Genomic DNA, 13,338 nt, shown 5'->3' on the forward strand with positions numbered 1-13,338 from the left:
AAAAAAAGGGGAGGTCCAAGGTTTGGACTAAAACACTAGAGCTCTGGGTTGCAGGTTTCTCTGTGACCCTCCCCGCCCCACCCCGCTCCCGGGCCTCGGTGTCCTCATTCTTAAAGTAAAGAGATGATGTCCATGCTCCCAGCTCTCTGGCAACCTGTCCTTGTTTGGTGACTCTAGGTCTGGTCTCTTTACTTGGCCCAGTGTCTCCTTTGGAGGAGGACTGGGCAGACAGAAGGGTTGATAATAATCTATTTTAGATGTAGCACCCAGAACAGTCTTCATTGCAGAAGTGAGTTTGATTATGAGAGTTTATGGGAAAAACTTCTAGGCAAAAAAAAAAAAAATTCACGTGTGCCAGTGTTTTAAGCTTCCAGATTGATGCATGATACAGCTTCAAAACCTGGGCAGGTAAATTGACTTCAGTGGACATTTACTGAGCACATTTTATGTGTGAGGCATGTGAGAAGCACTGAAGGGTCGGGAGGGGAGCCGGTGGGGATTGACCAGAGAAGAAAAAGAAGTAGTTCCTGCCAAGAGGGAAGTGCAGAGGCAAACCCTTGTGTAAACTCCAAAGAGAAGCAGAGGAATGCTGACTAGATGTACAAACACATCTCTGGGATAATGACAGAGAAAAAAGTTTTACTCAACTGTCTGCTTAGGCAGGTCCATGGACTTACTGTAATTAATTCTATAAAACAAGAATAATCCCAGAAAAATCCATTCCATCACAGAAGCTCACGGAGCCATTCGGTCTCAGGTTTAATTTACTTATCAAGGCCACTCACAATAAAAATGTGCTGGGGAAGACAGCGCCTAATGACTTGGTCAGTGTTTGATCTGGGTGTGTCTGGGGATTTGTCTGAATTCCATTACTTAGTGACTGTAAAGGAACCGTGAGGTAGTAAATCAAGGAGATTCTGTGTCTTGAAATGTAGAGACAGGAATCTTTCAGTTCATTCACTGCTGGCCCTGTAACAGCGTCAGCTCCTCAGGCAGCGGGTAAGGAGGAAGTAGTATCTTTGTTAATTGCTTGCCAAAAAGCCACCTGAAATGGATAACGAGGGCTGGTTGGCAATAACCAATGCTTTCTTCTTTTAGAATAACTATGCTCTCAGCTTGCACACTTTAACACTGCTAGGGTTTCCTGTAATTAACCCTGATGGCTATACAGGGCAAGGTGGTCCCCTCCTGCAGCTCTCCACAGGCCGGAGTTCAGCACTCTTTTGTTGTTGTTAGGTGCTGTTGAGCTGGTTCCGACTCGTGGTGACCCTCTGTACACCAGAATGAAACACTGCCTGGTCCTGCGCCATCCTCACAATTGTTGCAGTGTTTGAGCCTATTGTTGTAGCCACTGTGTCAAAGCACCGCATTGAGGGTCTTCCTCTTTTTGGCTGACCGTCTGCTTTACCAAACATGATGTCCTTCTCCAGGGACGGTCCTTCCTAATAACATGTCCAAAGTATGTGAGACGAAGTCTCGCCATCCTCGCTTTTAAGGAGCATTACGGCTGTACTTGTTCCAAGACAGATTTGTTCGTTCTTCTGGCAGTCCATGGTATATTCAAATATTCTTCATCAACACCGTAATTCAAAGGCATCAGTTCTTCTTCAGTCTTCTTTATTCATTGTCTAGCTTTCCCGTACATATGAGGTGATTGAAAATACCATGGCTTGAGTCAGGCTCACCTTTTGTTCTATGACTTTGAATCAACTGAGAGATTTTGTCTGAGGAAGCCAAAAGATTAAATTCTAGGTGTGTGTTTCAGTTTTTTGATGGTAATTCATCTAAACTGGCTGATAGCTAATGTGTAAGAGAAAAGAGAAACATCTAACTAGAAGCTTCCTTTTGTAGAAGGGAGTAAATGAGGCCTTTGTCCCTTCAGCCAGCAAATAATTAAGCAAGCATTTATTGAACGTATAAGCCAAACTGAAGCCTGGGCCGTAAGCTATGACTTGGGGCCCCAAAGCTAAATAGGATATAGTGCTTCCCTCCGGGAGCTCACTGTGTGGTGGGGAAAACTCAGGCCAACAAAGAATCGACCCTGAGATTCACAACGAACTGTGTAATCAGAAATCTTTGGCAACATGCTAGAACAGAGGGTTTGAAAATGATGGGGATACTGAAGGAGGCACCAGTCAGTGAAGGGAAAGGTGTTTCAGAGGATGTGGTGTTTGAGTTGGGCCCTGAAAAATGAGTGGAATTTCGCCAGTTGGAGAACAATAGCAGCAACAGTAACGGCAATAAAATGACTGATATCATCTAATGTTTATTGAGCACTTATCATGTGCCAGAACTGTTATAAGTAACTTAGAATAACTTAGCGAATTGTTTTTATCTGGTGTCATTACCATCTAGCGGTTATATAGGAAGAAAAGGAGGCACAGAGAGGTTAATTGACTTACTCAAGGTCACCCAGCTATTAAAGGGCATGATCTGAATTTGAACCCAGATAATCTGGCCCTGGTGCCCATATCCTAAAGGAGGAAGGGTGTTCCAGGCAGAGGGGATCACATGTACGAAAGAGCCTGGCATATTGGAGGAATGGTGAGGACTTCCTGTGGCTGGAGCTTGAGACTCATGGGCAGAGAGGCTGGAGTGGAGGCTGGGTGAGTCCTCGGCCAACTTGGAAAAGGCTGCAGTACACAGGAAGCCATGGGAGTGTCTGCCATTTAACTTTTTATTATGGAAATTTTCTAACTGTGCAAGTAGATTACTATCACACAGTATATGGAGCCCTGGTAGCACAGTGGTCAAGAGCTCGGCTGCTAACCAAAATGTTGGCAGTTCGAATCTACTAGATACTTCTTGGAAACTCTATGTGGGGCAGTTCTACTCTATCCTGTAGAGTTGTTATGAGTTGGAATCTACTCAGTGGCAGTGGGTTTTTTTTGTTTGTTTATAATGTGTCTATCCGTTTCTCTCTCCCTTGTTTTCAACACAGTTATCAGCACAGTCAATCTTGTTTCATTTATAAACTCCCCTTCTTTTTCCCCTCCTGGATTATTCTGAAGCGAATACCAGACATCATGTCATTTCATCTGTAAATATTTCAGTGTATATTACTGAAAGATAATGGCTTTTTGTTGGAAACCCAATACTCTTATCATATCTAAAAATTTAATACTTATTTAATATTATCAAACATCTAGCATGTTCACATTTTGTTTTATATATATATATTTTTACAATTGGTTTGTTTGAATCAAGATTTAAATAAGATTTTCCCAATCCGTTTGGTTGCTATGTCTCTTAAAAAAAAAAAAAAAAAAAAGGTCTCTTAGGTATCTTTTAATCTGTAGGCCCTTCCTCCCAAATATTTTTTTCTCTTACAGTTTATATTTTCAAGAAACAGTGGAAGCTTTAAAATAACATCATTGCCATGTCTCCACATGGTTTTAGAAAGATCTCTTGGAAGTCAGATGAATAACTGGTTTTCACTGAAAGGGAGAAACGGAGGCAGGGAAACTAGTTATGAGGTTATCCAGGTGGCCTGATAGTTAAAAGTTGCAAACCTCCCAGCATTGCACTGCTGGCTGTCCCTTAATGTGTCCTGCCTTCCGCCTGTAATCACCCCTCCCCTAGGTCCTCTCCTGACTGATGTGACTCCTCACTGGCTTCCCTGCTTCCTGAGAATGAACCTCTCCAGCTGTGGGTCTCTAACTTGCTGCCTGGAGCATAGTCTTGTACAGGCATATTCACTCTTTTCGTGGACATGTAGCGAATAGCAAACAAGAGAATGTCAGTTTCTTCTGAAACTCTACTTTCAGTGAAACAAGTATGTAATTTCTATACTTTAGTTGGAATATGGCCAAAATATCAAGGGATGGGGGTGACTTGGGACATGTTTTTTCTTCATTGGTTGTTTAGCTATGTTTACCCCCCACAAACAGTATTGTGACAAGAATGGTAAAAATCTAAAAAGTGAAAAAGGGGAAAAAATATCATGCAAATCCCACCACCCTGAAATGAATATTCTACTTTGTTTTGCACATTTTTTTTTTTTCATTCACCATTTTCCATGTGGGGATTGAAATGGTTTTTGTAAGCTTGTAATCACAACATAGATATAAAGCTGGATTCTGGTTTTAAACTTCATATGCTACAGTGAGCCAAATATGACCCTGCTCTTTACCGGAATCACCATACATTTTCAGGGGCGGGGGAGGGTGGCTGTCTAGGTGTAGCAGGTGCCTGCCCGTGACAGTTCATCCTAGCAAGGAGCACATCCTAGCAAGGTAAGACCCTACCTTTTCTTCATGGCCCAGTTCAGATCCCACCATCCCGAGAAATCTTCCTGGAATCCCTGTCCTCAGTTACTTCTGCCCCTTTCTCCATTCTTTGCATAGCACATTGTTCCTGAAGAGCAAGTCCCCGCTTAGGAGATAGGTACTTTGGGTGTTTCCTTTCTTGGAACTCCCAGCCCTCCACCTAGAATAGGGGGCAATGGTATGTCCTACCTGTGGTCCTGAGGATTAAGTGAGCCTGTTTATGATGTTCTTTATAAGCTCAAACATGCTGCACAAATTTGTGGACTTGTAACTGCTACTGGTACTTCTAGTTAGTGTAGATCACTGCCTAAAGAACTCGGTTATTTAGGTTCTATCTATTCCTCCTGAGTCAGAGACTATGTATTTGTATCTGTGTTCTCCTTAGAGCACCTGGCTTACTTCCTAGCAAGTATGCTTTGAATGAGTGTTCAAAACATTATTTGTGCTGAGAACATACTTGTAAAATTTGCGTTTTTGGATGGAATGTTGATGGCTTGGGCCAAGTGACCATCTGTGCTGGAGCAGCCTCTAGAGCAAGGCCTTCTGGAGCATAGGGTGAATGGCTGGAGGTGCTCATGCTCACGGGAAGACCATGAGATGAAGCAGATAGGCCTGGGGGACTGGTTTGTGAAAACTCATGTCTGGTATGGTGGCTGTCCACTGAGGCCTCCTTGGACTCTGGTTTAAGAAGGAAAGGTCAGGCACTGGTGGGCTTCCAGAGCCACCCATGAGGATCAGGGGTAGGGATAGTTAGGCCCCCACTTTCCGAAAGGGAGGAGTACAAACAATAAACTTTGGCCTCCTCCAGCCTGCCACAAGCCACCTACTCAAAGGCCACCTACCAAGTCAGCAGGAAGCCACCTGTGGATGTGTCAAAGTAGAACCATACAATTTTGATTTTGGAAGAAAACACAGGATCTGTTTTAGGGTTTAGAAACTGAAGCCCAGAGGGCTTGAGCCACTTCCCTCATACCACACAGCACCATGAGGGGCCATGTAGTTGCTTCACTAGGGTCAGTCTTGAGTCTCCAGAACTGTATTGTGCTCATCTTTCTAATACAGATTATGCCTCCTCGAGAGAGGAAAGAGAAAAGACACTTAACTGAGCACCTATTAGGTGTTAGATACATAGCAGGCACATTGACCCTCACAGTGCTCCTACAAGATAGGATTTTGTGAGGAGATGGTATAACAGAATGGTTCAAATCCCAAATCCAGCACTCTCTCTGTGCGTCGATTCCCTTATCTGTAAGCAGTACTACTAAGTGTTTTATAGGGTTTCATGAGGTTTAAATGAGAATGCTTATAAAAAGTGCTTGGTCTAGTGTCTGGCACATGGTAAATGTGCCATAAATGTTAGCTATCACCATCTTGCTTATTGATGAGGAAAGGAAAACTCTGAAATTTAAGTAACCTGCCCAAAGTCACACAACTAGTGAGTCAGGATTTGAACTCAGGTCTGTCTGATTTCCAAGTTCATGCCCTCTCCATTGCAGTGAAGGGTAAGGGGAGGGAATGGATAGGAACCTTCTTTCTAAAAGAAGTGGAGAGCCTAGTTCTGCAGCTGCCACACTTGTACTACAGGTACTCGTACATGTTTGTTAAACAAAGGCTGCGTATGCTCTCTAAACATTGCCAAACAGACCTACAGAAATGTCACATAGTGTAACTATGTATGGTCATGAGAGATTAGTTTTTTTTAATAGTAAAGCAAAAAGAAAGGTTTTTTTTGGCATATGTTCCAAGAGGCAGAAATGGGAAACGGACAAGCATGCTACCAGAGCCATGTCTGTCCAAGTCCAAGGATGTTACAGAATAGGCAAAAGTGGGAAAACAGACAAGCATGCTGCCAAAGCTATGTCTGCCTAAGTCCAAGGAATATTATAGACTCATCAGTGTATATTAACATTAAAAACAAACAAAAAAAACCAAACTCATTGACATCAAGTTGATTCTGACTCATAGTGACCCTATAGCACAGAGTAGAACTGCCACATAGGGTTTCCAAAGAGCAGCTGGTGGATTTGAACTGCCGACCTTTTGGTTAGCAGCCAAGCTCTTAACCACAAATGAATGAAATCATTGTAAGCTTCACCTTTTCACAGATTGGCTGAGAACTGCCAAATCATTGTAATTCTACATTTTGAATTGTCTTTCTTAATAATCATTGGTACAGGTTTCAGTAACTACAGTCAGAAGGGTCTTCACTGGTCCAGCAAGTCTTACTATTTACTAAACGCTATTAGAAAAAGATAAGAGTGGAAAATATATGTCCTATTTGATTAGTTTGTGTGAAAAACAAAAAAAAACCCCAAACTCATTGTTGTCGAGTCGATTCTGACTCCTAGTGACCCTAAAGAGCAGAGTAGAACTGCCCCATATTTTCCAAGGAGTGCCTGGCAGATTTGATCTGCTGACCTTTAGGTTAGCAGTCTTAGCACTTAACAACTACGCCGCCAGGGTTTCCAGTTTATGTGAAAGGTTCCCTAAAAGATGTTTTCCAAGATTGTCCTAGCTATTAATTTTATACCTCAGGGCCTAGTTGATGTGTCATTGTGAGCCCTTCTAAGTAAGTTCTTGTGAGTCTAGGTCCAGCTGGGCCACATCCAAGGGTGGGATAATGGTTCCAATGTTCTCCCCTAAATCACTCCCTCCTTTTGATCAAAAATTGGAGATAACACATCAACTATTAGCACCTGGACTTAGGCTTCTAGATGGTGGCTGTGGCAGGCTCTTTAAACTTACAGTGCTGGTTTTTTACTGGATACCATCTGGTTCTTCACCAGCATCTTAAGTAAGAGTGACGTTTTCATCAATCATGTTGCTGAAAACATTTTAGCCTGAGGCCTTCTTTTGCCTTTTAAGTGTGTAAGACAATAGAAGATAAGTTTTATTATGCCTAATAGTATCAGGATGCAGACTAGGAATATTACTCTTCCTTGCAGTAGTGATCTAGCCCATGTGCTTATTCTTGATGGTAACCAACCAAGTAAATCTGGTGTTTATAAGAGTGTTAAAGCGTGTAACCAAGTAGCTTACTGTCTAAATCTATGTATATCCTGTTCTTCTTCTCCTGTGTTATTTATCCAAATGCAACAAGAGGTATTTGCTACAGCACAGACGACACGTTCTTGGGCTAATAAAAAATCTAAGGCTGTTCTGTTATCTCATGCCTCCTTAGCTAATGAGGTCAGAGATCGCTGTTGTTTTTCCATCCCATTAGCGACTTCCTCTGCTATTTGTCCCCTAGTGATAAATTTCTTAAAGATTTTTCCAATTCAAATGTACCATAAGTAGGAATTAAAGCTCTTCAGAATGACCAACTCCACCCTGAGTGTTGGACCCTGAGTGTTGGGTTTTCTTCCAACTCTGGTTTTACAATGTGTAACAACTTAACATTACCTTTCCAATATTTATTAACATCATTACTATGAATATCTAAAGATAATCCTAAAGTTCCCGAAATGCATTGCCCACACATGTGCCGGGAATCTAACCAAGAGATTGCCCACGTAAATTCACTGTCAGTTGGAAAGGGATCATCTAAACTAGTATAGTTGGAACCACCACACAAAAACGTATATCCACAAGGAGCACACACAGCTTGTCTAGAGGAAACAAAGTATAGAAAAATTTACATGTGACAGCCAAGTTTCCATTAGAGAATTCATGATTAGCAAGATAATACAGGATGGACCTCTTACTGTTGGAGGGCTTCGATTAATCTGTTTAAAACCTACGAGATGTTCTTCCCAAGGGCAAGCTGCTCCTCCTGGTTTACCTATTAACAGCCATGGATCATTTTCTCAGAAGCAGAAGTGGAGGCTAAGACAAAATGAAATCTGAGCCAGCTCTTGTGTTAGCCATTTTAGTCAGACCAAGTGCCTCAGTTTCAGGGCAAAGTCACATTGGAGGAAATACTTATTTTCGCAAAAGGCTGACTCAAGGTATGAAGTCGATCTCCTCTGAGAACCTGTTTTTTTCAAGATAAGAAATTTCTGTGTAACAAGCAGGTGACAGTATGATTATAAACATGACGGGTATTTCAAACAATGCTGTCTTGCAGACTAATTAAAATAATTACAGATTTGTCCTAAACATAGCTCCCAGTCTGATCTTTGGAGTCAGTTTCCCAAAACAGACTGAATTCTTCAAAAACGCACAATGCCCACATCCAAATGGTCTTATTAGTTTATCTGAACCATTGTTTGACTCAAAAATACCTTCAGGAACCAATTTTTTTTCCTCAAAGCTCAAGGTTCTAAAGGACACCCACGGGCTGTGGCCTGTGTGGGTTACCCCAACCTCCATGAAAGCCAGGAATCTGGAGAGAGATTAATTTTTATGGAATATTTCCTATGGTATAGTACATTGAAGGAATAATTGATCTCAACTCTAGATATTCATGCCTGGCAGGAATTTTAGGATTCAGGCAAGATTCCATGCTTCCTAGGCCTGTCTTCTAAAGATACTTTATAGACTCCTAAGCCCTCAGGTGAGCCCTGGTGGCTCAGTGGTTAAGAACTTAGCTGCTAACCAAAATGTCAGCAGTTCGAATTCACTAGTCAACACCCTATGGGAGAGTTTTACTCTGTCCTATAGGGTTGCTATGAGTTGGAATTGACTTGAAGGCAATGGATTTCATTTTTTTTTTAATGCCCTAAGGGCGATGCAAACAGTTAACACGCTTGGCTGCTAACTGAAAGGTTAGCGGTTCGAGTTCACTCAGAGGTACCACGGAAGAAAAGCCTAGCAATCTGCTTCTGAAAAATTGACCATTGAACACCTTATGGAGCACAGTTCTGCTCTAACACACATGGGGTCGCCATGCATCAGAATTGTCTTAATGGCCACCAGTTAAGCTGTAAGGTGGATTTCTGAAGAATCGTTTTATCCTTTCTCATGAAAAAATTTTTTACCTTTCAAATAATTTCTTGAAAAATTAGAATTACTCGTATGTTCGGCTGAGGTAGCTTAAACCATTTTTCCCTGACCCCCAGGGCCAGTTTGTTAACAGTCATGTGGTTTTCTTGGTGGACCCCCTGGGGCCAACCTCTCCAGGATCACCTCTCAAAAAGCAGCCAGTTTTACTGACCAGAAAGTTTTTGCCAAAGCAAAACAGCTGACTTCCTAAATATTTACTCTACCAGGGAGACCTATGGTGTCCACTTTTATTTCTGAACTACAAAAAAGGAGATTTTTATTGTCTGTGGTTCCCATCACTGCTGAGAAGAGCTTCTGAAATGGAGTAATGGTCCCTTAGCCCATGTTTCTCTTGGGACAAAGGCGTGTAGCCTGCTTAGCACTGCCCTTTGCACATTACTCTTAGCATCCTTGGTCTTGCAGTTCTGTTACTTGCTTATCCATCCTTTCAACACTCAAGGTCAGGATCCCTTCTAGGGAGCTCTGAAGATTTCTTAGGGCTTTATTCTTAGATTGCAGCTGAGCTGTGATAAACTCAAGGTTCCCAGATTGGAGACAAGTGAATAATACTTCAGAGTATATATGGAAATCTTAAAATGTCCACTTTTGTAGTTATCTTGTTTCTTTCTTTCTGATGTTTACTGACTGTCTACTACATGCTGGGCGTTAGCCAACACACACACACTTATATGCACAAACACAACTCACACATACCTGCAGTCATACTGGGATCCTGGTCCTTTGGAAGGATAGGGATAATTTTGGGAAAAAATATGAATTTCAATAAAAGGAAGGACCATCTGAGTGATATAAAGAGCTCTTGGAGTTTGGAGAAAAGAGAGACCCAGCCCTTTGGGCAAAGGAAGGCTCTCTGAAGGAGCAAGTATTTGAGTTGGACATTGAGTGATGGGCAGGACTCAAACAGATTGGGCTTAAGGAAGGAAGACTATGAGGCTGGAAGCAGGAGGGTGGTGGGAGTGAGGTGGGTTTGAGAGCCAGGAAGTCCAGTTGAAAATTAAGCATACCAGAATGAAGAACAGGAAATAAAGCTGGAGATGAGGGTTGGGGAGGATTTGGGAAGCATTGGATGCCGTGCTTTCGGGTCTGGACTTAATTCTCATGTTGGAATTAAATGCCACATTTTCTGTATCTGTGACATTGGACAGATTGGGTAGCATCTCTGGTTCTCAGAGTTCCCAAAAGAAGGCTTTGCTCTCCTGACTGAGTGGTTGTTCTGTTGATTACCTGTGTAACCCTTGTAGACTACAGTGAATGGCAAGATCGTCCCTGGTTCACTGTTCATGTTAGTTTACTTCCTGTCCCCTCAAAAGTAAGGAAATGTCGAGTACTGAGTTTTAGGCTTCTTTGGGCCCTTATCTGTTTGCTCTGGTACAGAGGTAGTAGTATTTTAGACGGTTAAGTTATCCTATACCTGTCCTGTGTCTAGACCAAGAAGTTTGTCCTTATTTTTAAGGTCTTTGGAGAAATATTAAATTTGCTTAAAATAAAATATATGGGAGAATCCAGTAGGTTTCCATAAGGTAGATACTTTATTTCTCTATGGAGATGTTTATAGCCTTCACTAACTGATGTTATTTTGAACACTAGCCAGAGACCTCAGGGATATATTATGTTATGCACAGAGCCATGTAGCCCTCATGGCTCAGGTTGAAATGGCCTCTGAAAACTTGTCAGCCAAGAAATATGATAAAATAGACTAGTCTCAACATCTGTAGCTTCAGGGTCTTCCCTATCAAAGGACTCCGTACCCATAGAAACCAGACATAGTAGTGGGCCAAACAAGGCCTTAATGAAGGCCTTTTTTAGTGAGTTTAGACAAGAACAGTCATCTGTTAGAAAAGCCAGGTCATTGTATTTCACCTGTACTAACTAATAATTCCTTTTTTTAAGAAAATTTTTTATTGTGCATTAGGTGAAAGTTTACAGAGCAAAATTGTTTCCCATTCGATAGCTTGTACATAAAGTGTTCGATGGCATTGGTGTCATTCCCCACAATGTGTCAGCACTCTCCCCATTTCCATCCTAGGCTCCCCATTTCCTTCTGTCCTGGTTTTCTGCCCCTTACTGTCTTCTTTTCTTTGCTCTTGGGCAGATGTTGCCCTTTGATCTCATATAACTGATTGTTCTAAGGGGCACGTTCCTCTTGGGTGTTATTGTAACTAATAATTCTAATCAGCATATTTTGAATAGGCTTTGCAGTTTATAAAGGTCTTTTCAGGCATATTCTCTGAATTTTAATAGTTCAAATGAGGTGGGTTTTGTCATTGCCGCCATATTGGCAGCCCCCCCAGAGTCTCAGAGCTGTTGGGAAGCTCCAGCAGCTGCCAGAAAGGCCACCTGGCCTTAGGCAGCAGGACACTGACACCGAGAGACAGCCACATTCTGAGCTGATGCCTTCACTCCACTGGCTGTAAGCACGCAGGACCGTTTACCAGTGTCTCAGCCGTGTTCTCTGCCCGTTCACCGTGGAGCTCTCTTGGCTTCCTGTCAGCAGCTTATGGATCAGCTTAAAGGACTCCAGGAGGGAATTTTGGACGCTCAGGAGGTTTCCTAATACATCCAGTCCCAGTGGCCTCATTGCTTTGAGGTTCTGTAACTGGCCAGCATGGAAGGAAATAGGGACAAAGATTATTTCAGACACCTGATCCGTGTAAATAACTGAACGAGATAGTTCTTATTCTACAAGGTTTTCCCTGTATATTGTTGTTGTTATAGTTAGTTCCTGCTGCGTTGGCCTCAGACTCACGGCAGCCCCATGTGCAATGGAACAAAATGCTGCTGGGTCCTGTGCCATCCCCTTGATTGGTAGCACATCTGGCTGTTTTGATCCATAGGGGTTTCAGTGGTTGCTTTTGGAAGTAGATCACCAGGCCTTTCTTCCTAGTCTGTCTTAGTTTGGAAGCTCCGCTGAAATGTGTTCAGTATCATAGTAACACGCAAGCCTCTGCTGACAGGTGGTAGCTGCACATGAGGTGCTTTGGCTGGGCCTTGAACCCAGGTCTCCCGCATAGAAGGTGACAGGTTTATAAATATGCCCCTAAGAAAGTGAAATCTTTCAAGTTTGCCTGGGCCCATCTCTATTACTAAATCCCAGTTCTTGTATTTGAGTTGAGGACATTTTGACCTCTGGGCCAATATAAGATAACGGGGCCTTTTGCCTCGTGGTAGTTTCTGGTTGGTTGTATAGGGCACAGATGTTAAGCGTTTCGGTGAATTATGTACCACAGTGAAACCTGTGAGAGCCGGAACTTGCCAGGACTGCCTGGTTTTTCCAGGTCTGGAAGGTTCTCTGCCTTTGACAAGGTGAAAAATATTTGCACTTTCTGCCTCTGACAGGTTTCTGCCGTATACAGGTTCTGGCTTTCACAGGTTTTACTGTATCTGGAAAGGACTTTGAAGGTAAGTTGGTGTTACCTGGCCTGTTTTAACCAGAGTCACCGTTGGAAACACTCATGGTTTGTGTCCTCCAGGTTTCTCTGGGAATTGTGTTGGCTGCGGAAAGAAAGGCTTCTGTTACTTCACGGAATTTTCCAATCATATAAATCTTAAATTGACCACCCAGCCCAAGAAGCAGAAGCACTTGAAGTACTACCTGGTCCGTAATGCGCATGGAACTCTAACTAAAGGACCTTTAATTTGTTGGAAAGGCTCAGGTGAGCTTCCCCCTCTGGTGGAGGATGTGTAGGTGTGTGGTGGATTGTCCTCCAAGTGGTCACAGATGCTAACTGGCCTGACTTTGGGGAGAGACCATTCCCTAGTGGGCTTGAATTGTAGGCAACAGACCAGACCTGTGGAATTTACAATGCTATTTTGAAAAAAAAATTTTTTTTTTATTTTGCATTTAGTATGTTTAACTAGCTTATGGTGGTAGACTAATTGTATGGGACATTTAAAAGTTGACTGACAGAGGTCCACATTATAAGAGCTTCAAGGTACAGGTAAGAGCAAGAAAAACAAAAATAACAAGAATCTCTTTGATGACAATGGAGCCACACTATGCTGTGCCCCTTTGTGGTAAGTATTTAGAGCAGCAGTTTTCAACTCAGTTTCAATTTTGTCCCCCGGGAGACATTTGCTGTATCTGGAGACATTTTGGTTGCCACAGCTGTGGGGGGTGGGAGGGTGT

The 13,338-nt window shown here is 42.5% G+C and overlaps 1 protein-coding gene across 13 annotated transcripts in view; it reads left to right on the top strand.

Annotated features, from left to right (window-relative positions):
• GREB1 (growth regulating estrogen receptor binding 1) overlaps window positions 1–13,338 on the top strand; it is a 189,449-nt gene that overhangs the window by 96,975 nt on the left and 79,136 nt on the right. For all 13 annotated transcript variants that reach the window (XR_007519543.1, XM_049902774.1, XM_049902771.1 and 10 more), the window contains exon 5: window positions 12,683–12,865. Coding sequence is in view for 12 of the 13 variants with exons in the window: in XM_049902774.1 (XP_049758731.1) it covers window positions 12,683–12,865 (183 nt within the window). In the remaining variant the exon portion in view is untranslated. The remainder of the gene's footprint in view (window positions 1–12,682; window positions 12,866–13,338) is intronic.

This window comes from Elephas maximus, chromosome 12, assembly GCF_024166365.1.
Source record: "Elephas maximus indicus isolate mEleMax1 chromosome 12, mEleMax1 primary haplotype, whole genome shotgun sequence".
Classification (NCBI taxonomy): Eukaryota; Metazoa; Chordata; class Mammalia; order Proboscidea; family Elephantidae; genus Elephas; species Elephas maximus.